This window comes from Camponotus floridanus, unplaced genomic scaffold (assembly GCF_003227725.1).
Source record: "Camponotus floridanus strain SB8 unplaced genomic scaffold, Cflo_v7.5 scaffold3, whole genome shotgun sequence".
NCBI lineage: Eukaryota > Metazoa > Arthropoda > Insecta > Hymenoptera > Formicidae > Camponotus > Camponotus floridanus.
The window spans coordinates 6,975,021-6,997,696 of NW_020229436.1; the positions used below are offsets into that span (position 1 = coordinate 6,975,021).

The following is a 22,676-nucleotide window of genomic DNA, read 5'->3' on the forward strand; positions in this document are numbered from 1 at the left end:
TCATTTTTTGTATATATTCGATGTAAATATAATCATACGGGGATATAACAACAATAATACTCAAAAATATTGCACTGAAAATCATTCTTATATTCTAATCGCTGTCTATTTCATAAAAAATAATAGACTCGTACTAATTGATTGGTGAAATTTGTATCATTTATATTTCTCTTTTTGTACTTTTTTAACACAAATTTATAAATCACAATTTATCAGAATTAATATCTCGTTATTTTGCTATAGAGCGATATGAAAAATAATTGTGATGAACTTATTTCTCTTTTGCTGTGTAATTTTAATTTTAATTTTTTAAGAGAATTTTTTGTTCCGAAGATTTCTAAAATGAAGCTTTACAACCGAACAGATAGATAAAAAATTTGTTATCTTATTTAATAAAATTGTTTAAATATACTTATTAAAATATTTAATAAAATTTATTTAATAAAAATCTATCATCATTAAAAAAAAGAGGAATTAATATACGTTTGTCAAGTTTAACTCTTTTCTTTTTTTTTCTTTGTTAAAAGTCTGACTTAATATCTTAGTTACTTTGCTTTTAAATTAATTAAACAAGAATTATTTGTTACTTTATTACATGAGAGATAAAGATTTTCCATTTATATTGGCTCTTTAGAATCTCGTGTAAAATTTTACACATTTAATAAAGCCCCGAGACGTCATCTGTCACCTTGCCACGTTTCCCGATCAACGAAGAGGTCGTGTTTCTCCTGCCAATTGGGTTTTCTTTAGCTTGTTGATTCCCCGAGTATTTGCCTGCGTTGAAACGACTCTTCCCGAGACCAAATGTATCATACGTTCGTCCAGCAAAGATCCCCGATTCGTTCGGTCTGCCAGAAAACTTGTTACCAATATTGTCCTTCTGACAAAAGGAATTATGTCTCATACCACTCCTCGACAATATTATCGGTGAGTCTTCCAAGCTTATGTCATCCTTGCTTTGGGCATAATTCAGCTTATTATGGTAATTCCATTCGCGAGTTCTCTGCTGCTCGTAAAATTCATCATTCCTCAACTGCTTATTGTTAACGTGGTGCAACACGGATTCTTCGTTCTTCGAGTGCTTGGCCCTAGAAGAGGAATTGTCTCGCTTCACCGGCTTGTCAAATTCGGAGGAGCCGCAAAAATCATCGAGCCTGGTCGATTTCGATCTCGCGAGCTGCTTCTCAGACTTCGCTCTTGATTGACGTTTACCTTTATTCCACTGACTCTGCTCTTGCGTAATAACGATGTCGACCATCGAGTCTAGACCCTCGTCGATCCTGTCCAGAGACTTGGTCAGCGGATTGGGAGACTTGGGCGCGTCAATCGATCGCGGTCTTCTCGTGACGAGAGGCTCCAGATTGAAGTCCGTGACGTAGAAAAGGCCGCTGTCGCTTTCTCCCTTCAACGAGCTCTGCTCCCTCCTGGACGCGCGATGGGATATGTGATGGAAGGATTCTGATCTACGCATCTTGGACCTGGAGATATCGGCCAGTAGCAGTGCCTGCTCTCGCTTGCCAGGATTTTCCGAGTTTGATCTGCCATAATTCTGCAAGCTCCGATGCTCGTCGAAGGAATTTAAGCTCTCGAACTTTCTGATGCGACATTCCACTTTGCTCACCGAACGTCTCGACTGCGATGGACTGGACACGTTTGACTCGAGATAATCGTGACTGGCCGAGCGACGCAGATATTTCCTCTTTTCCACCTCGCTTCTATACTTGGAGCTATGTCGGTGAATCGTCCGCTGATCGATGGACCGCCCGGAGGCGGTCTCGAACCCTTTGGAAATGGAATCGAATTGCTTGTAAACGTCCATTTGTCCGCTAGTAGGCCCGACATCCGTGACAATCCTCGACTTTGATCCGCTCGAGATGTCGTAGCCTCTCCCGACTTTCCCATCCTTCGCGTTTTCGCTCCCCTCGAAGCGAGGCAGCTCGTCCGTGTTCTTCTCGAACTTGACATCGTCATTCCTGTCCAGTTTCTGCAACTGATTCGCGTTGATACCTCCAATTGGCCCGTCGTAAATCTGATGCTTGCCGTTGTACTTGAGCCTGGAAGCGCTCAGCAGGGAATCGCTACCGTCACCCAAAGTTTCTTCCTCGATTTCCTCATCGTGGGAGTTGTACGTTTCCGCGTGATCAGTGAGATCGCAATGCCTGGCGGCCATAATGGCCGATAAGCATGGCGGCGCTCTTCTTGGCGGTTGGGGGTGCAGAATGGCCGGTATTATTGCCTCTTCCACGTCGGGTCCCTTAACGATAATCTTCACGCTGCCCTCCATCGATGACTTTGATGTCTTGCGGGGCAGATCGCGCGTATTGAGCCTCTTCGTGCCGCTGGAGTCCGTGTTGTAATCTTGATCGTTGCCGAAGTAAGTTATCTGCTCGTCCTTGACTTGAGTTTGGGATGCATTGGAGCACGCGTTTGACCTCAACACTTTCGAATCTGGGTACTGATCTCTCTTGGTTATCTTTTCGTACGTGTAACTGTCGGAATTGTTCAACGAGATCTTGGAATTCGATCTGTATAATTTGGTTTTAGCCGATTCCTGTTCATTAAGGGTGACTTCTTGATCAATGTTAGCACGATGGCTCAGCTCTTGAGTCTTGTCACTGAACTCCTCCTCGGCATCCTTCACAATGATTCTCAGTTCCTCGATCACATCGTCTATCGTGGTTTCCTGATCGTTGCTCTGCGCGGACGAGGTCTTTTGCCGATTGATCTTCGCTTGATGTTTCATATCTTCAGAGCTGCTGGACCTTTCCGAGGAGCTGATACCTTCATCCTCGCCGTTCGAGGATACCTTCGGACTTTTAACGATAGTAAGGACTGTTGGCGCAGATTTATCTCGCTCTTCCGAATCAGAATTGCTCCGTTTCTCAAGCTGCATCTGAAGAAGCGACACCTTTTTACTAAGTATCCTGCAAGTTTCCTCTGCGCGCATCACCCTGCGTTGCAGAGCATCCACGTCGACGCAATTATGTGTCCACTTCTGAACTTCCTTGTGCAGTAAATCAGTTAAAGCGTCCTCCTCACGCCCATCAAATTCCCTCAGCCATTCATGAAGCACCTGCGGCTCTAGGCCAGCTTCGCAGGCTTCAGCCTGAAGGAGAATGGGATATTAAAAAGGCGAATCTTTACAAAATAACATACTTCTTCTTACTTTTTCATCGTAATTAAATCAAGAGAAAAAGAAATAAATTATATATATTGTGTTTGTAAAAATAAATATACAGGGTGTCCCATTTTAAAGATTTCACTGTGGACACTGTGGCAACTAAATTAACTAACTGAAAGATTGTAAAGAGGAATTTTGAAAAGTATCTGGTCAGTAAAAAACTTGTTTCCCAATTTTTCAAAATTTGTTCCTCGTCAAATATGCCATTTTCAATTTAATAGGTTTTTGAATGCCCTTTTTCGACGTTAAAGAAAATTCCAACGTCAAATTTAAATTTTTTTATGAAAAGGACTTTTATAAGAAAACAAAACTTTTCATATTTCGGACGTTTTTTAGGACTTTTTAAATGAAAGTAACGATTTTTTTAAAAATTGCCCTTTTTTTACCCCAACTTTGACCCCAAATAACTCTCGAACGGATAAACGTATCAACCTCTGCCTTGCGCCAAAAATTTTCTTTTTTTATGCCCTTTCAAAAGATGTACTGTAATATGGGAATTTCCAGTTAAAAATTTTTTTAACTGATCCTTAAATGACCTCTTTAAAATTTGAAATTTCAAAATCAAGATTGCCATCGAGAGTATTCCTCTGAACCCACCAACCCTTGTCCAAAACATCTTTTTCTTAAATTCTTTCTAAAAGAGATATTCCAGTGGAAACTTTAAAATGGGACACCTTGTGTACACAGTAAAAAATTTTGTGTTAAATGTAACATATTTTACATGTCCCAATTTATCATATTTAACTCTAATTTTAATGTTAATTTAACAGAAGGCAAGTATGTAAATAAATAATACAAGTAATATATTCAAAAATTAACACAAAAGTGTAACACTTAAACTTTATCTGGAAATAAAGTTTATGTTAAATTAACATATTTATAATGTTAAATTTAATTAAAAGAAAATGTTATTCTTACATTTTTATGATAAATAACAGAAGGGATATGTCGATTTAGCATATGAAAACTGTTATAGATAGATAAATAACACAACTTATCTGTTAATTTTAACATATAACATATTTCATCAAAAATTCGTGCATTTACATATTAATTGTGTTGTTTTAACTCTTAGAAACGGTGAATACTAACTCAACGCAGAAATGTCAAAATAACGCAACGATAATATGTTACATTAACATAAGAGTATGTTAAAAATTTAACACAAAAATTTTTACACGAGAAAATTTTAACCGAAATACAAAATGTTTTTTACCGTGTATGTATCTCTTTCTTTATACTATGTATATTTTCTTTTATATCCTGTCTAAAATATATTATATAAATAAGCAGAAAAATGTCTTACAATCTTCCCTCACCTGGATATATAATCTGGTTTGTGTGCGAGGCGCCGATTTGAGGAAAGCATTCAAGAACGAAATCCCTGCAACTCTCAACGCGATAGCCGCTCTAGGGGCTAGAAGAGCGCCCGCTAGAAATCGGAATCTCCCTCCTTCCCCGTATTTGAGTCTCAGCGTCGACACCGCTTCCGAGACAGCCGCGTGTCCACCTGGCGCTTGGCATACTTTCGTCAAGAGCTGCAAATGAATAGGTACAGCTTAATTTACTTTGTCGAGAGGTAGCCTAGAAATTTGTAGAGTCGCTACACTATTAGCTCGAGAAGAAATTCCTCGAAGAATTCGCTTGAAAATCTCCATCTTTGTGCGTTTTTAGGGAAACCTGGGACTTTTACTTCATCATTCCGCGAACCGACAGGTACATTCTTATTATACGCGTTCGCAGTTTTGTAAAACTTCCTGTTCGCGTGCCGTGGAAGTAATTATCGCTCCTCGTTTGCTGATCGTACCGCGCGATATCCGCTCTCGCAAGGTACACATCCTGAGAGAGAGAGAGAGAAAGAGAGAGAGAGCTAAAAAAATTAAGTCTTAAACGTTATCTGTAACGTGTAGGCTGGCAAATGACGTCGACGCGCTCGACCGAATAACGTTTGGTGGATAAACGATAAAAACTGGTTTCGTCGGTGAGTACCCTCGAAATAACGGGTCGCAGTCCGTGTCGAGTGTGTTACCTTTATTCGAGAACACGCGTTTTACGAAATACCGATACGACCCGGAAAAATAACTGAACAGCCCAATCAAGAGCATTAACTTTTATTGCAGAAGAAGAATTGAAGATTGAGCCATTTTATTTTCTCTTTGATATTTTATCTTTTTTCTTTCTTAAAAGTCCATCTAGTCTTATTATTTTTGTGGTAGTATCTCGATTTACCATAATCGTCGATACTTTTAAGAAATAATATTAGAAATAATTTTAGAATTATATTTTACACTAAAGTGCAAATATAAATAATTTTATTATGATTTTATGTGAAAATACGGAGTATATTAAATTTTCAATTTTCTAAGATTTAAAATCATAAGGATTTCTTAAATCATGTAAAGGATTCCAAGATACACAACGAAAGAAATTAAAATTTCAATTTCCATCGAGTTACTTTTATAATATTATATAATATAATGTAATGTGTCTTTAAATCACTATACGAATGTTTATTCATAAAGGAAGTGATTATGTTATGTATATTGCCCATGCGATATTTCATAACTGATAATAAAAGTGAAAAGATAATTCTACTGTACATGAAAAAAAAGAATCGAAAGTACAGTAAAATAAAGTCTCTTCAAGTAAGAATTTATTCCCGAAAAAATTGATTTTGAATTTAACAACATCTATTTTCTTTTTACATTTCAATGACTTGTAATATTACATCCTTGTCGTGTGATATATGTATAAATATAAGAAAAGTGTAACATTTCATTTAGTAAAATAATTTTAAATAATTTTAAATAATTTAAATTACTTTAAATAGAAAATGAAAAGGAAAAAAAAAGAATTATGTATAATTATTATCCAGATTATTTTGGCAGTAGAAAAAAATGTATATTTTTATATAATATATAATAAGATAATGTAAATTATATTAAAAATTATATTTAATTATAATTTTAATTTAAAATTATAATTTAATTATATTAAATTATATTAAAAATTATATTAAAATAATTATAATAAAATAATTTAAACACTAAAAAAGAGAACGAAGGAGAAAAAGAAAAAATTTATGTATGAATTATTTAGAAAAATTATTTTGCCGACAGAAAAAAATATATATATTTTCGTATATGTCAAATTATATTGTAGTAAACTGGACGGGTATGATAACAAAAAAAGGATAAAGAATCTCGCGTTATTTTGCGCTGACATTCGTGCGACATGACGAGTTCTAATCGGTCCTTTTTGTCTAACGGTATCGCGACGCTTCGCTTCGCGAACGGAAGTGACGATTGTTACCTGAAGAGCCAGAACTCGAGACCGGTTCAGACTACTAGTCAAACAAACCGCGAGAGCCAGTAGACCAGGTTGCGCCTGTACTAATAGCCTCGGTGCATCGGCGCATCGTTCGCCGCACGCGGCCAGACATTCCACGCATCCCAGCTCGTCCAGGGCGGCCCTTCTGGTACCGATTCTGGGCCCGGGCTGTCCCGAATTTGGCGGTGAACTTTGGGCCAGCTGAACCCCGCGTAAAGTCTCCAGCAATAAAGTAATTCCGTCCGCGGGCGGAGATGCAAATTCCTGTACAAAGCTGAAAAAGAAACAATACGTTGCAAAAATCTAGTTGATGTTTTATGTAATTATAACACTTTTATAATTTTGATCTTTTTATATGTTTTTTTTTGTTAGTTAGGAATTGAAAAATTATGTTGATAAGAGAAGAAGACGAGAGATAATCGAATTCAAACGATAATATATATCTGTGATTATTATTTCAATAAATACTGATAAATATTATATATTTTATTCCAATGATATGATGACAATAAGATGAGAACTTATAAATTCTAAAAAAACTGTGTGATCAGTTGTCTAATGTCATTTTGAAAAAGATTTCTAAATTTTAAAAAATCATTAGAAATTTTAATTTCATCTGGAACAAATTTTATTACTGAATATGACTCTATTTTACAAATTTTATTACTGAATATGACTCTATCTTGAATATAACATTTTAAATTTATATCAAAAATTTATAATAAGAAGACCTTTTATTCTAAAACAGTAGTCGAAAATTTCTAAATTTTATGATTCTATAATATTCTCTAAATATATAATATTTCAGATATCAAAAATTTATAATAAAACTTCTTGCCCAAGCAATAACATCATAAATTTTTAAATTCTAAAAAATTGATACGATCAGCTGTTTAATGTCATTTTGAAAATACTTTATTACGATTCTATTATTAAATATATAATATTTGAGATATCAAAAATTTATAACAAAACTTTTTGCTCAAGCAATATAATCATAAATTTCTAAATTCTAAAAAATTACATGCGATCATCTGTTCAATGTCATTTTGAAAATATTTTATTACGATTCTATTATTGAATATACGATATTTCAGGTATCAAAAATTTATAATAAAACTTTTTGCTCAAGCAATATAATCATAAATTTCTAAATTCTAAAAACTTACATGCGATCGGCTGTTTAATGTCATTTTGAAAAAATTTTCTAAATTTAAAAAAACCTGCGTGATTAAGCTCTTCAATGTCATTTTGAAAGTATTTTATCATAATTCTATTATTAAATATATAATTTTTTAGGTATCAAAAATTTATAATAAAACGTTTTGCTCAAGCAATATAATCATAAATTTCTAAATTCTAAAAAAATCGACGCAATCAGCTGTTTAATGTCATATTGAAAAAATTTTCTAAATTTTAAAAAGCCTGCGTGATCAGCTGTTCAATGTCATTTTCAAACTATTTTATCATAATTCTATTATTAAATATATAATATTTCAGGTATCAAAAATTTATAACAAAACTTTTTGCTCAAGCAATATAATTATAAATTTTTAAATTCTAAAAAATCGACGCGAGCAGCTGTTTAATGTCATATTGAAAAAATTTTCTAAATTTAAAAAAACCTGCGTGATTAAGCTGTTCAATGTCATTTTGAAAATATTTTATTACGATTCTATTATTAAATATACGATATTTCAGGTATCAAAAATTTATGAAGACTGTTCAAACTATAGTTACATCAATGAATATCCGGTAGCAGTTACGCCAATGGATATCGCGACTATAACATTCTCACTGTTCGGCTGAAAAATCGCGTAAATGGTGAAGATATTGAGAAACATAAAGAAAAAAAGTTAATAATTACATAATTACGGAGCTTCTCGCTCGACAAGAAAACCGAGCCGGTTTTATGCACGTGCAGCTCGGCAGGATTTTTTTTCAAGATTGTCACCACGAAAGCGAGCAGGACGACTTCGTGATTGGACGAAGGAATCGATCATCATCGATACGGAATATATTAACAAAGACGTTGCAAGACCTGTCCGCGGGATAGTCTTCTCGACACGCACGGTGACTAGCCAGAGTAAGAGCTAAAGTATCATTTATCGGAGGGAAAATATTAGAACTTATATATTCACACACTACGGGATGAACAAGGCTTCCTTCCATGTATGACTATGCAAGATCCATTCATCTCGTTCATTTAAATTTAACGAATTTCTACTTCATCAGATATTCAATAACAAATAATTTGGAGCGAAAAAACTCGATGATTTTCAATTAATGACTATATAATGTAGAGCTGTCAATCAAACCTTACTAGCATCTCTTTTTGATCGATTCTTCGAGCGTCCTTTTACTAAGTCTTCGATTCGTCGCGCATCAGTTATATCGATCTCGCAAAGAGCAGCAACGTGAGGTGGTTTCTCCTTACAACTATTTGCGACGCCTTAAGGTAAACAGGTGCAAGAACGAGGAAATACACGTTATACTTGTCACACAGTGACAAGTCCATACTCTAGACAGGTGCTCGCGCAATTTTTTCCCGATTTTGTGGAAACCGATGCGCATGAAAGCCATCGTAATCTCGACTCTCTTTGCTCTTCTCTGGCTTGATATATCGTCGATCCAGTTTCTTTAATCGCGACGACTCGAAGAGCCAAGATAACAAAGTACAAGAAGCCTTTCGTACGTTTTTTTACGAAGAAATTTGCATACATTATGTTCACCACCATGGGAATTATCGCACAATATAAGTCTTCTGTCAATCCTTATGAGAAAGATTGTAGGATCGTTCTTCTTTTTTAACGGTAAAATTTTAAATTCCTACGAGGGCATTTACGTTTCGCCATGATTAATGCACATTGTGCGGGAAAGAAAAATTCGAGAGCTAAAAGTTCGACCGAGAGGCATTTTACATACAGGGTGTCTCAAAACTCATAACATTGGTCAACAAAAAAAATAATTTTAACTTTTTCCTCTTATAATTTTGCAATTTTGGACTTATTTAAGTGTGCTGATTTCGAGTACGACAGTAGTTTTTTTTTAACAGCTCTTGTTTTTTAATATTTTTAGACTACCCCCTTTAGAGATCACGTGCAGTTTTTTTAGTTTTATTCTACTCAAAATTATTTTTAACTCTCGATATGTCTTCGACTCGGAGACGTTGTTTACATAATCAAGATAGTTTTTGTTATATTTGTGGCGAATACATCTTTCAAAAATATCGAAAACCTATTTCAGAAATATAAATAAAAAAAGTAAAGCTGATACAACTAAACTAGTATTTTTTTCGTAATCAGTGCCTTAGATATAACCTATAATACATGTTAAATGTCAGGAAAAAATTTGAGTGTTGACCAGTGTAATGAATCTTTCAAAGACAGATTCCTGGGATCATTTGAAGACGAGTTTTCCTCAGCAAAAATGTCGATGAAGGCCATCATTTTTTGCATATTCCCGATTTTGGTCATCATATATATCTTTGCAATTAAGCCTTAAATTAAAACTCAACTAAAGTAAACTCTATTTAAAATTAATCGAAGAATGTGGGTTTGTTAATATTTTATTTCTACAAAGCTTGGTTTACGAAAAACCCCTCATTTCCAATCACTTATAATTCAAAAATTATTAGTGCCTCGACATTTTCGTTGAGAAAAAATCGTCTTTAGATGATTCCAGGAATCTGTCTTTGAAAAATTCATTGAGTTTTGAGACACCCTGTATATTACGTTCTTTCAACAAGAGGATCGCATTGTCGTATTCAAAATCAAATGAGGATCATCCTCATACAACAGACATTGTTGTTACATTATTGTTATACTGCAGCAATATTGCAGCAATGTTGCTGCAATGTAACAACAACGGTCTGTATGGGTTTTGTTCCGCATTTTGTCTATTTATAGTTGCTATAACATTCCGTTATTCCAACATGTAAACGAGAAAGAGAGAGAGAGAGAGAGAGAAAAATCATAAAATAATCGATCGGTTTCTCGGTTAATGAGAGAAGTCTTTATTATGATCGTTAATTAAAAAGATAAGTAGATGCAGATAATTTTACATCTTCAGAAAAATCTACCTTTTTATAACGTAAGGATGGAAAAGAGATTGCGTCGGCACTTTTATTCATCTTTCGTAACATATTTCCTTTATTTACATGCTTCGATCATTACCTCGCTCGGCACATTTTCGCATAAAAACAATGCTGAGAGTAGCGTCTCTCTCTTATCTCACCTGGCGAAACAATTCCTGATTTATAGGACGAAAGTACCCATACAGCACAGACTATTGTTGTTACATTGCAGCAATATTGCGGCAATATCGCAATGTTGCTGATTTATAGGGCGAAAGTACCCGTACAGCACAGACTACACTGGTCAACAAAAAAAAATAATTTTAACTTTTTCCTCTTATAATTTTGCAGTTTATTATTTAAATGTGCTGATTTCGAGTACGACAGTAGGTTTTTTTAACAGCTCTTGTTTTTTAATATTTTTAGACTACGTCCTCTTTAGACATCACGTGCAGTTTTTTTGAGTTTTACTCGACTCAAAATTATTATTTTCTTAACTTTCGATATGTCTTCGACTCGGAGACGTTGTTTAATCCAGATAGTTTTTGTTATATTTGTGGCGAATACATCTTTCAAAAATATCGAAAATCTATTTCAGAATTTGTTAATCGTAATATCTTATAAATAAAAAAAATAGAGCTGATACAACTAAACGTATTTTTTTCGTAATCAGTGCCTTAGATATAACCTATGATACATGTTAAATCAGGAAAAAATTTGAATGTTGATCAATGATTGTTATTACATTGCAGCAATATTGCAATGTTGCTGCAATATTGTTGCAATATAACAATAGTCTGTGCTGTATGGGTACTTTCGCTCTATAAATCAGTAACATTACAATATTGCTACAATGTAACAACAATCCCGCGAAAAACAGTTAAATATGAATTTAATATAGACGTTTATAAAATTTTCATTTGAATTTAATTTAATTTAAATTAATACTGATTGTTAATTAAAATCTTATTTGTTCCAAATATAAATCAAATTAGAAATTCAGGTTGGTTAGATGCTTATTAAATATTAATATGATCCATATATAGGGTGCCCCAAAAGTCCCGGACCGGTCGAATATTTCATAAACTATGCACTTTAGAAAGAAATGTTTCAGACAAAAGTTGTATGGCTTGAAGGAGGCCATCAGATAGTGGCAATGATTTGACATGGGAGAGTCATTTGAAAATCACGTGAAGATCACCGTCAATTTCTTAAATGGAACCCCCTATTTTTAAATATTCTGGTAGTTCACGTCGAGAGCTTTCCAAAACACTATAATTAAATTAGTTTTTATTAAGTACTTTCCGAATTATGAGACTTGAAATCATTTCTTAATTTTACATAAACCATAAAATATCTAGTAAAATATTCATTTTTCGATTATCTTACCTTAATACTTTTATGTACAAAATAATGAGAGGAATCAATTAGTGTTAAGGAAACACATAGTTGTTTTTAAAAAAATATGTAATTGTTAATTGCAAATTATATATTTTTTTCTTAAAAACAACTATGTTTTTTCTTTACACCAATTGATTCCTCTCATTATTTTGTACATAAAATTATTAAGGTAAGATAATCGAAAAATGAATATTTTACAAGATATTTTACGGTTTATGTAAAATTAAGAAATGATTTCAAGCCTCATAATTCGAAAAGTACTCAATGAAGAAATATTTAATTATAGTGTTTTGGAAAACTCTCGAGATAAGCTACACGAATATGTAATAAAAAATAGGGAGTTCTATTTAAGAAATTGATGATGATCTTCACGTGACTTTCAAATGACTCTCCCATGTCAAATCATTGCCACCATCTGATGACCCTCTTCAAGCCATATAACTTTTGTCTGAAACATTTCTTTCTAAAGTGCATAGTTTATGAAATATTCGACCGGTCTTGGACTTTTGGGACACTCTGGACAAGTTAAATCTAATAGCGAGAACGTATTCAAATTTAATTTCGATGCATATTAAAAACATATTTAAATTTAATTACTTTTAAATTTGACATTTGGTTTTTATTTGAGTTTAATTTAGTTCATATAAAAATAAGCAATATGAACCATATTTAAATCATATTTAACTGTTTTTCGCGGGAATGATATGGATATAGTCTCGCCTCTGATTGTTAGTGACATCGTAACAACTCGATGTGAAATCGGGCATTAATTGGTGGTGTGTTATATCGAAAGGAATATTATTCCAAGGCACTTGGGTGTGACTTAAACGCAATGCGTTACCGACACCCGCGGTTTTACGACGGTGGCTTTCCGGAAAGAGAAAAAAAATGCCGCTTGAAATGAACCGTTGTTTATGGACGGGAATTGTATAAACAGCGCAATGAATCACCTCTCGAATACGCGGATCTCGGGGACATGCAAATGAGTATTAAACGTCTGTATGCGCTCGCACTGTGGTCGACGTCTCCGGCGACAAAGGAAGAGGTGAAAGGGGAGGGGAAAGAGGGGAACGGGACGGGACGGGACGATTCTTCTCCCCTTTAACAATGGATACATTATGTTACCGCCGTGTATTATGCATAATGCGCGAGATATCGCAATACACGACGCGATACGTGCACGAAATACGGACGCGGGAAGGGGAGGAGGAAGGGGGGAAGTCCTTTGTGTAACTTGTCCCGTCTACGTCGTAAAAGTGCTCGGCGACCGCATTTGAATGCAAAGAAAAACAAAAGCTTCGAGAACGACGAGAGTGACAGTGAGGTGAGGAGAGAGAGAGAGAGAGGGTGGTGAGAAGGGGAGAGACAAACGTCAAAATGCAGCGAAACGCTTTTTGGCGCACGTGTTTCAACTCTCGGAAAGACATGTAAAATCGATTACTCGAAATCATCAAAGTTTATCGTCGTTTGTCGCTTTTTTTTCAATGTCATCGTGAATTTTAATGATAAAAAGAGAGCAATGTGAGTAATTTTATTCGTTTAAATGTATTTTTGAGGAAAATGAAAAAAATTATAATACATTTTTCTCAAGTTTATAATAAAATATGTTTTTATAATTGTGTCATTTGCAGAATTATATATTTTGACAGCTCAGAATTTTAACAATGAATAATTCTATTATTTTAGTCTATTAGTATACATTATTATATTTTATTCACTTGTAAATTGTAAATTGTAAATTTTACATTTAATTTATTTTCAAGCAAATCGATAAAATATGAAAAATCGTATCATATTATTTTTTAAATGATTAAATTATGTAATTTTGATAATTAAATGACATTATATTTATGTTATATTTTCATACATCAAGATAGATATTTTCTTTTCTAATTTTGAACTCATTAAATTTATCTTTTTTTTATCAAAAAGAATAATAATTATTTTCTAGTTTTTTATTGAAAGAAAACTGTGCAATTTCATAACAATTGAGCGTTTAATAAAGGTAAATAATCAAATATTTAATAAAAATATGGAGAAATGAGGAAAACAGATCAGATTAAGTAATATATTATTATGTAATATGTGATAGTAGAATAAAATAAAAATGATAAAATAGTCATATGTATTACAAGAAATTGAGTATAAAGGACAGTCAAAGAAGCTACGACACATACGAGTCACTGAACAATACATGATACACATAATATTGAGATATAAAATAGAAACTTAACACGATAAATACTGTATAATAATATTATTATATTATAAATGACACTTATCAAAATCCTTCAGAATCCATAAAAGTAGAGATTGAAAATAGGTGTAAAATTTCGACTCAGACGGTTATTTAATTAAGTATTTATGGTATACATACAGGGTGTCCCAAAAGTCCCGGACCGGTCGAATATTTCATAAACTATGCACTTTAGAAAGAAAAAACTTTTGTTTCAGAAACTTTTGTTTCAGATAAAAGTTATATGGCTTGAAGGGGGCCATCAGATAGTGGCAATGATTTGATATGGGAGAGTCCTCTCTCCCTATTTTTTATTAAATATTCTGGTAGCTCACGTCGAGAGCTTTCCAAAACACTATAATTACATTAATTTTTATTAAGTACTTTCCGAATTATGAGGCTTGAAATCATTTCTTAATTTTACATAAACCATAAAATATCTTGTAAAATATTCATTTTTCGATTATCTTACCTTAATACTTTTATGTACAAAATAATGAGAGGAATCAATTGGTGTTAAGAAAACACATAGTTGTTTTAAAAAAAAATATGTAATTGTTAATTGCAAATTACATATTTTTTTCTTAAAAACAACTACGTTTTTTCTTTACACCATTCCTCTCATTGTTTTGATTTCTCTCATTATTTTGTACATAAAAGTATTAAGGTAAGATAATCGAAAAATGAATATTTTACTAGATATTTTATGATTTATGCAAAATTAAGAAATGATTTCAAGCCTCATAACTCGAAAAGTACTCAATAAAGAAATACTTTATTATAGTGTTTTGAAAAGCTCTCGAGATAAGCTATACGAATATGTAATAAAAAATAGGGAGTTCCATTTAAGAAATAGACGGTGATCTTCACGTGACTTTCAAATGACTCTCCCATGTCAAATCATTGCCACTATCTGATGGCCCCCTTCAAGCCATACAACTTTTGTCTGAAACATTTCTTTCTAAAGTGTATAGTTTATGAAATATTCGACTGGTCCGGGACTTTTGAGACACCCTGTATATTTCCACACTATTTATAATTATTCGTCAATAATTTTAAATAATTTTTCAAGTTTCCAAACCCTTTGTTTTATTGTCAAATTGCATCAATTTCCGTCAACGATTTGTCCTGAAAATTTTTTTAACACAATAATTATACCAAATTAGAAAGATTCCATCTTATGATACACAAGAGTACACGTATATCGTGTTAAGATTCACCGACAAACGATATGCGGAAAGTTATAGTTAACCAAGCTATAATTGAACGGCGGACTAGTTAATGAACGAGGTGCATAAAGTGGATGGCAGTCACTTTTAAGAACAATGAAGAAACGGGACGCAAGAATATACATTGTGGAACCCGTTCAAGTGTATAACCAGCGTGAAGGAAGATGCTTAAGAGGGCGGACGAGGCAGACAATGACAGATGCATCGCGCAAAAAGGCAACGGTCTTGATATCGCGTAGAAAAAGATCTCCCGTTTTTCATTTGTGTGCAGTAGGAAGCGGTTATGCATTCGCTATTACGCCAAGCGGAAGCACCTGTGGGCTGTGTATGGGTTCGGTGGCCGGTCGAGGCTTCTTCGCCTTCGAGGCAGCTGATTCTCGTTCGCAGTCGCGAAGGGGGGAAGATGAAAAAGAAAAGAGTATCCGAAAAATTTCCTTTTCTTTCTTCGCCTCGTTCATTTTCATTCTTTCCCTCTTACTTTTTAATTATCGCATTGTAAAGAGACGATCTGCCAAAGATTAATTAGAGGCTCGACTTGCCTCGCACACGTAAGGATCCTTTGTTAACGTTTTACGCATCGCCACCTGTGCTATTTATTCGTATTTCCTTTTCTTTCATTACTTTTCTTGAGAAGATACATCGCGCACTGATATCTTCTCTATCAATTATAATAAGAATTGAAAGAATCAGAAGAATAAATTTGTGCTTTTTTTCTTCATCTGCTTTATTAAGCATAAAGCATACATAGATTTCTATAAATGTAATTTATAATAATTGTTAGATGATAGTACGCAGGTATGGAAGATAAAGTCACAAGTTAAAGTGCAGAAGTGAGTCTTTATATGCACTTAACCTCTCTATAAATAAATTCAAATTAAAATGAACTATAATAAAGAGAACAGCGATATATATATTACGATATCTCTAACAATAATAAATAGAACATAAATTTCGAATTTCTATGAATTTGAGAGCTCCGTCTATGAAAAAAAAAAATAATAAATATGTAGATATTTCCTCTAGGAACAAATTAAAATCTATCAGGAGAAAGTATAATAATAACTTAATTTTATGCTATCGTCTTGATTTAATTCGATGAAACTTCCGTTGAATGCGGATAATTTTTTTTTTAATTTCTTGCAGGAAGATATACTCATCGATCATAAATTTAACTTAGAAAGTTGCTGAGGAAATAGAGCGAAGTAACTTAAACTAGAGTTGACAGACTTACGCTTTGCTTATATTTATTTATTTCTTTTATTTTTATTTTATTTTATTTTATCTCTCTTATCATTAAAATATATGTATAATATTTAACAATAATATTTTTATAATATATTATATTTATAATAATATTATTTTTCATACAAAAAGAATATTATTATAAATATAATATATTATAAAAATATTATTATTAAATATTAATTTTTAATTTAATTAAATATCAAATATTAATTTTTTCAAATTCTGAGAATGCATGTAATTCATAGAAATTTGAAACTTATGTTGTATTATTAAAGTTAAAATTTATTAAAATAAATTATAAATAAGTAAAATAAATAATAAATTTATTTTAAAATTTATTAAAATAAATAATAAATAAGTAAATTATATTTATAGAAATCTCTGTGCTTTTCGTATAAAAGAAACTCTAAAAAAAATTTATTTCTCTGGCTCTTCCAATTCTGGCTTGTTAAAATTAAGATAGAGGAAATATTATTATATCTTTTATACAAAAGATAATAAAATAAAAAGAAATACAAATATAAAGAGCAATGCACAAAAGAAGCGATATGTAAAACGTTAATAAAGATTAATCTTTACGTGCAAGGCAAGTCGATCTAATTAATCTTTGACGGTTCGTCTCTTTAATTAATTAAAGTGAAAAGACGAGAATAAATAAATAAAGTGAAGAGAGGGGGAAAAATTCCATCTTTTTCATGCACTTGTCAAGTATTACTCTTGTGGAAATGAGTTAATTATTTACTGAAAGACCCGTTCTATAATCATTACTGCATGTGCATAAATTCATGAAAATACGATTAAGCATTCTAATAGGGTTTCGAGTAAATAATACACCTGTCGTTTCAGGTGTTTCGTCAGGAAAGATGGCAGATGCTTGGGTAGATCGATTTGCAATGGTACACTATACAGTTAGCCGTAATATCGGCATTCGGTTATCCACCACTTACTCCACTGCTTATCCGTCAACATCTTAAAGACGCCGGCATATTATAACTCATCTATCTAGGACATTCTTGTCCGCCATCTGACGCGCGCGCGAATGTGTGCGTGAGGATAGAGCCATCAACATTCGTCTTTTTTTCCTTTTTCTTTTTTTAAACATGATGTACTAGCGACGGACTTTATTAAGAAAAAATTTAATATTAAGCGTCGTCTTTAATCATCTGCCAAGCTAACGGATCAACATTTTTTTTCTCTTTTCCTCTTTCTCTCGAATGGAGCGTACGGTTGATCGTGCACACCATATAAATCGTTTCTAATCGGGGAGCGGCAGGATACACGTTTAAGATTTAATTTCAGAACTGCCGCAAATCACAAATTCTTGTTATCCCACGGCTATGTCGCATCATCGAGATATAATATTTACATAACATGTAAGATGACGAGAATCAAACTACGAACTATTATCTTTAATAAATTTTAAAATTTAAATTATATAAAAAATATATCAAATAAAAATTACTCGATTTTGAAGAAGACATTTTATAAGTGACGCAATTTTATTTTTGCAAATGAGACGTTTTCGAAATAATTTGTCAAAATTATTTGCTTTCTTTAAAAATTGTATGCTTTTTCTTTTTAAATTGATTTTTTTTCATTATTTTACACGTAAATATATTAAAATATTAATAGGATTGTCAATAGTTTGCTAAATATTTTAAAATTTATTTTGACATATTGTGATAAAATATGTAATATCTTGTAAAAAATATTCTGGTGAAGTTTTTGACGATTACTTTAATACTTTTACATAAAGAATAATGAGATAAATTGATTGATATAAAAAATATATAATTGCATTTAAAAGATGTCCAATTGCATCTCATATAAAGGTAAATCAATTCTATTCATTTGTTGTGTGAAAAATTTAGCCAATATTTTAGTGAATAATGAGTGAATACTTTGTAAAATATTGCATACATTATATCACGTTATATTAAAATAAATTATGAGGAATATTTTATAAGATATTGCATATATTATGTCGCGATATATTAAAATAAATTATAAAATATTTTGTAAAGCTTATTGACGTAGTACGATAAATAAAGCAATTTCACATCATGCAATTTATCTTCGTCAATTTAATTATTCTTCCTGAATCTTTTCTTCACCTCTCAATTACGTCAAATTGAATTAGAGAGACCGTTTCGCATTAATGCTCATCAAACACATATCACTGTAAAGGAAAAAAGGAAATGAACTTGAAAGATTGGATGTCACTTTGTTCCTTAACATTAAAAGCTTTATTTGGGTCAAAAATTGCTATCCCGATTCAATCATTATTACAGTCATTTAATTAGCTATCTTGTAATCATTGTGACTATAGGCACTATTAATCAATATAGATAATGTGCCTCGAGCGCTTTGGCGCGAGACAAACATCATCGATCTTCTGTCTAGCGGTGTGAAACATTAGAAGGAAACCTCTAACGATGCGCCTCGACGATGATTTTTAATCATCTTCGAACTTAATAGACGTGTGTGTGCGATTATGTATAATATGTTTCGATATAATTTTTGCAGTTTCGTAAAAAAATTTCTTTTATCAGTTTTTAGAGCTATAATTATTTCTTAAGATACCCTGCTTGCTACTTTAAATATTTATATTAATATAAATATTTTTGATGCAAAATATACAAATTATTATTTGCAATTAAATGAAAAATTTATTTTCGCTCAAGCCTTATTTTTTATTTTACATCAAAAATTTTTTGTTGCGAATAAAGTTTTGATCGACTGTCGAGAATAAAACGAAAATTTTGACGAGCATCGATTCACTTTTTCGCACGTGAAAAAGTATAAAATATAACTGTAAAGCCCGCATTCATTTTATTTCTTGCTTATCTATTCAATGGATGATTCTCACGTGTAGTATATCTAATGAAACTCGAATTTAGAAATTAATTGTATCACGCAAGCACGAACAATGAAAACTTGGATTACTGCACAGTCTGGGTTTTTTTTCGAACGCTTATTTTGTTTCTGCTATACTTCGGGTCTCTTCTTGTAAGATGAATATTTTATAACGTTTCATCATTAGTTCCACCTGAGGAGCACGAACAGCGAGCGTATATTTTAATCATTCGCAAATAATTCATACTTGGCTCTCTTCCGTGTACGTTTCTCGCGTGTATCCTCAGAAAATTCACTAGGGATCACTCAGGAAATTCACTTCTTTGAGAATGAAATAATTCATGCTACAAGTATAACTAGTAATCACTTCCTTTAAAACTATTCTGTATAATAATTTCGACAGTTCGATATATAAGATCTCGAAATTAATGATATATTCCATCAAAAAGTAATGATATATAAAAAAAAATTAATTAAAATTAATTAAAGAATAAAAATAAAATTGGCTCGAAAATAATAAATTATAGAATACATTTTTTTATACGTGACTTTCCGATAAAATTGGCTTTGAGAGTCAAAAAATTAATGAACACGACGTTTTTTCTTGAATAATCTCTAATAATCTTGTATTATCAATTATATTTTCTCGATAATAGTTATTAAAATATTTACACATATGAAAATATTATTTTTTCATTAAAAAAATAATTTATGTCAAAAATTTGTACATAATTTCTTTTCTTTCTCTTTCATTCTTTTTCTTTAATTTGATTTAAATTATATTAAATCTTTTTATTAAATAAAATGTTGCACTTTATTTGTTCTATATATTGATAATCGTCATGTGACAACGATATTATATTACAAATAATTTAAGTCTAAAAAAAATATAGATGTGTTAATTTTAGAATCATTTTTCTATCAAAAACACATAATCATGTATGAAAAAAAATTATTCAACTATATTTTTGATTTTTTTCATGTAAAGATAATAATAGAATTATTATCTTCTCACAATTAGTTTTACTACCAATTATGAAACATAATGTATGCAGTATGCGCGTGTATATAACATGAATTCTTTCTTTATAAATAAACATTGGCACAATGACTTGAAATTATTATAAAAATAATTCGATTAAAATCGGAATCACTTGAATTTCTCTCGTTTTTGTTATTTGATTCTCTTTTACATCATTAAAGAAATTATTTTGCAATTGAGTTTTGGAAAATAAAGAAGATCAAGTACGAATATAACACATTAACATAATAATTATAAAAATATACAATTATTATAAACATAAAATTTGTAATGAAATCTTTTTAACAAATATTTTTAATAAAATCAATGATATTTAATATCGAATAATATATTTTTTATAATATATAATATTTTAAATAAAACTTTTTTCCTAACATGTTTTGTATTTAATACAATTAATTAATTAAAATAATTCTTTCTTTATAATTTTAACTTTAAGTTTTCCAAAATTGTAATGTGATAGCTCATTTTTTTATGCTAAATTGATATTGGCATTAAAAAAACTACACAGAATAATTGTTTTTCACACATATACACATATACAGTTTCTTTTGTTAAATTATATTATTTGTTAATGACGAATAAATCATAAGATATCATAAGCACTGACCTGGGAAAAGCAAGTCTGAGGTCGGCTCTGAGTTTATTCAGCAACTCGCTGACCGATGTGAATTGTCTCAAGGTCATTTCGCCACTTCCGGATGCGTAACCGGAACTCGAACTGGTTGTCGATGGCAAGGTACCTTGGGAATCTTGAACAGTTCCTAATGGACGTCTTCCCCATCGTCTCAGCGCAATTGCATAATCCTCAGCGTTGTACGTAGGTGGCCTTAAACGTTCCTAAACGAATAGTTTGATCATTTATAATCTCTCAATCTCTTCTTTCCTCTCTCTCTCTTTCTTTCTCTTTCTCAATTTACATTATTATTAAAATTAATAAATTGATCATTAAATTGATATTACACAACTCGTTTAATAATTAATAATAAATAATATATATATATATTTTTTAATAATATTTAATAACATTTTTAAAATAATAAAATAATAAATTTTAAATAATATTTAATAATATTTTTAAATAATATTTTTAAATAATATTTGTTTATATTCGATACATTTTATATCTTACGTTAATATCACCTTTAATATAGAAATTGTGCTAAATGATTTACGATATATCAGGGCAATCATATTTTTAATTCGCGTATGAACAATATTTGATTTCTTGAAAATTTTACTAATCATCTACAATAAAATCTTTTTTAAAAATAAATATTCTAACATTGTGTATGTACTAATAATATAATATAACCATGCTATGGTCCGATGAGAAAAACAGATAAGCAACTGATGGAGAGAAAGAGAGAGAAAGTATGAAATAACGTGTAACGTGTATAAAATTCGCATGAAACATGATTTAAAGTGCAAATTCATGAGACACTCGACACTCATTTTCAGCGTTAAATCACATAATCAATAATAAAAATAATAAATTGGTACCTTTATTCACGTAATGTCTTTTGACGCTGAAAACGAATGTCTTGTTTACTAATAATTAATGATAAAAATTATTATACAATATTTTCTACGTACTATATTTGATACATGTCCTGTCACATATTCTGTAAGTCCGCGTTTTTTCTTGTTTTTTAACAAGGAATACAAGTAGACATATCAATTTATCTTAAAATAGAGACTTTATGAAAGTTTTATTGCTTACGGATACTTGTCTCTTGTTAGAAAGCATTCTATATTGATGATAAAACTGTAGAAAATGTAACCAATCAGATTCAAACAAGGATCTATACTTTTTCTGTCATATATCAATCTCGATCATTAATGCTAATCTATGGACACCTTTGTGTCGCGTTTAATAGAAGCTAATATCAAATAATGCAACTCGCGAGATATTTGATGCGTGTAGTACTTATATAACATTGCATCTTGGTATTGCTAGGATATTGAGAATCAACAGATTTGTCAATATTTGGATATAATCGCGATAGTAACTATTTTATATTTTTAATTTTAATAATTATTTAATTTTTTGAATTATTTTAAATTATTAATAAACTTAA

The 22,676-nt window shown here is 31.5% G+C and overlaps 1 protein-coding gene across 5 annotated transcripts in view; it reads right to left on the reverse strand.

Moving 5' to 3' along the window:
• Nucleotides 1–450: 450 nt before the first annotated feature.
• Nucleotides 451–22,676, reverse strand: part of LOC105254338 — a 75,704-nt gene continuing 53,478 nt past the window's right edge. For 3 of the 5 annotated variants that reach the window (XM_011262958.3, XM_011262957.3, XM_011262959.3), the window contains 4 exons: nt 21,206–21,435; nt 6,494–6,785; nt 4,501–4,719; nt 452–3,106 (listed from right to left, as the gene is read on the reverse strand). In XM_011262958.3, the coding sequence (XP_011261260.1) occupies nt 659–3,106; nt 4,501–4,719; nt 6,494–6,785; nt 21,206–21,435 (3,189 nt within the window). In that variant the 3' untranslated portion in view covers nt 452–658. Of the gene's footprint in view, nt 3,107–4,500; nt 4,720–6,493; nt 6,786–21,205; nt 21,436–22,676 lie in introns of all 5 variants that reach the window. The other 2 variants (XM_011262955.3, XM_020028464.2) reach the window with 1 other exon arrangement.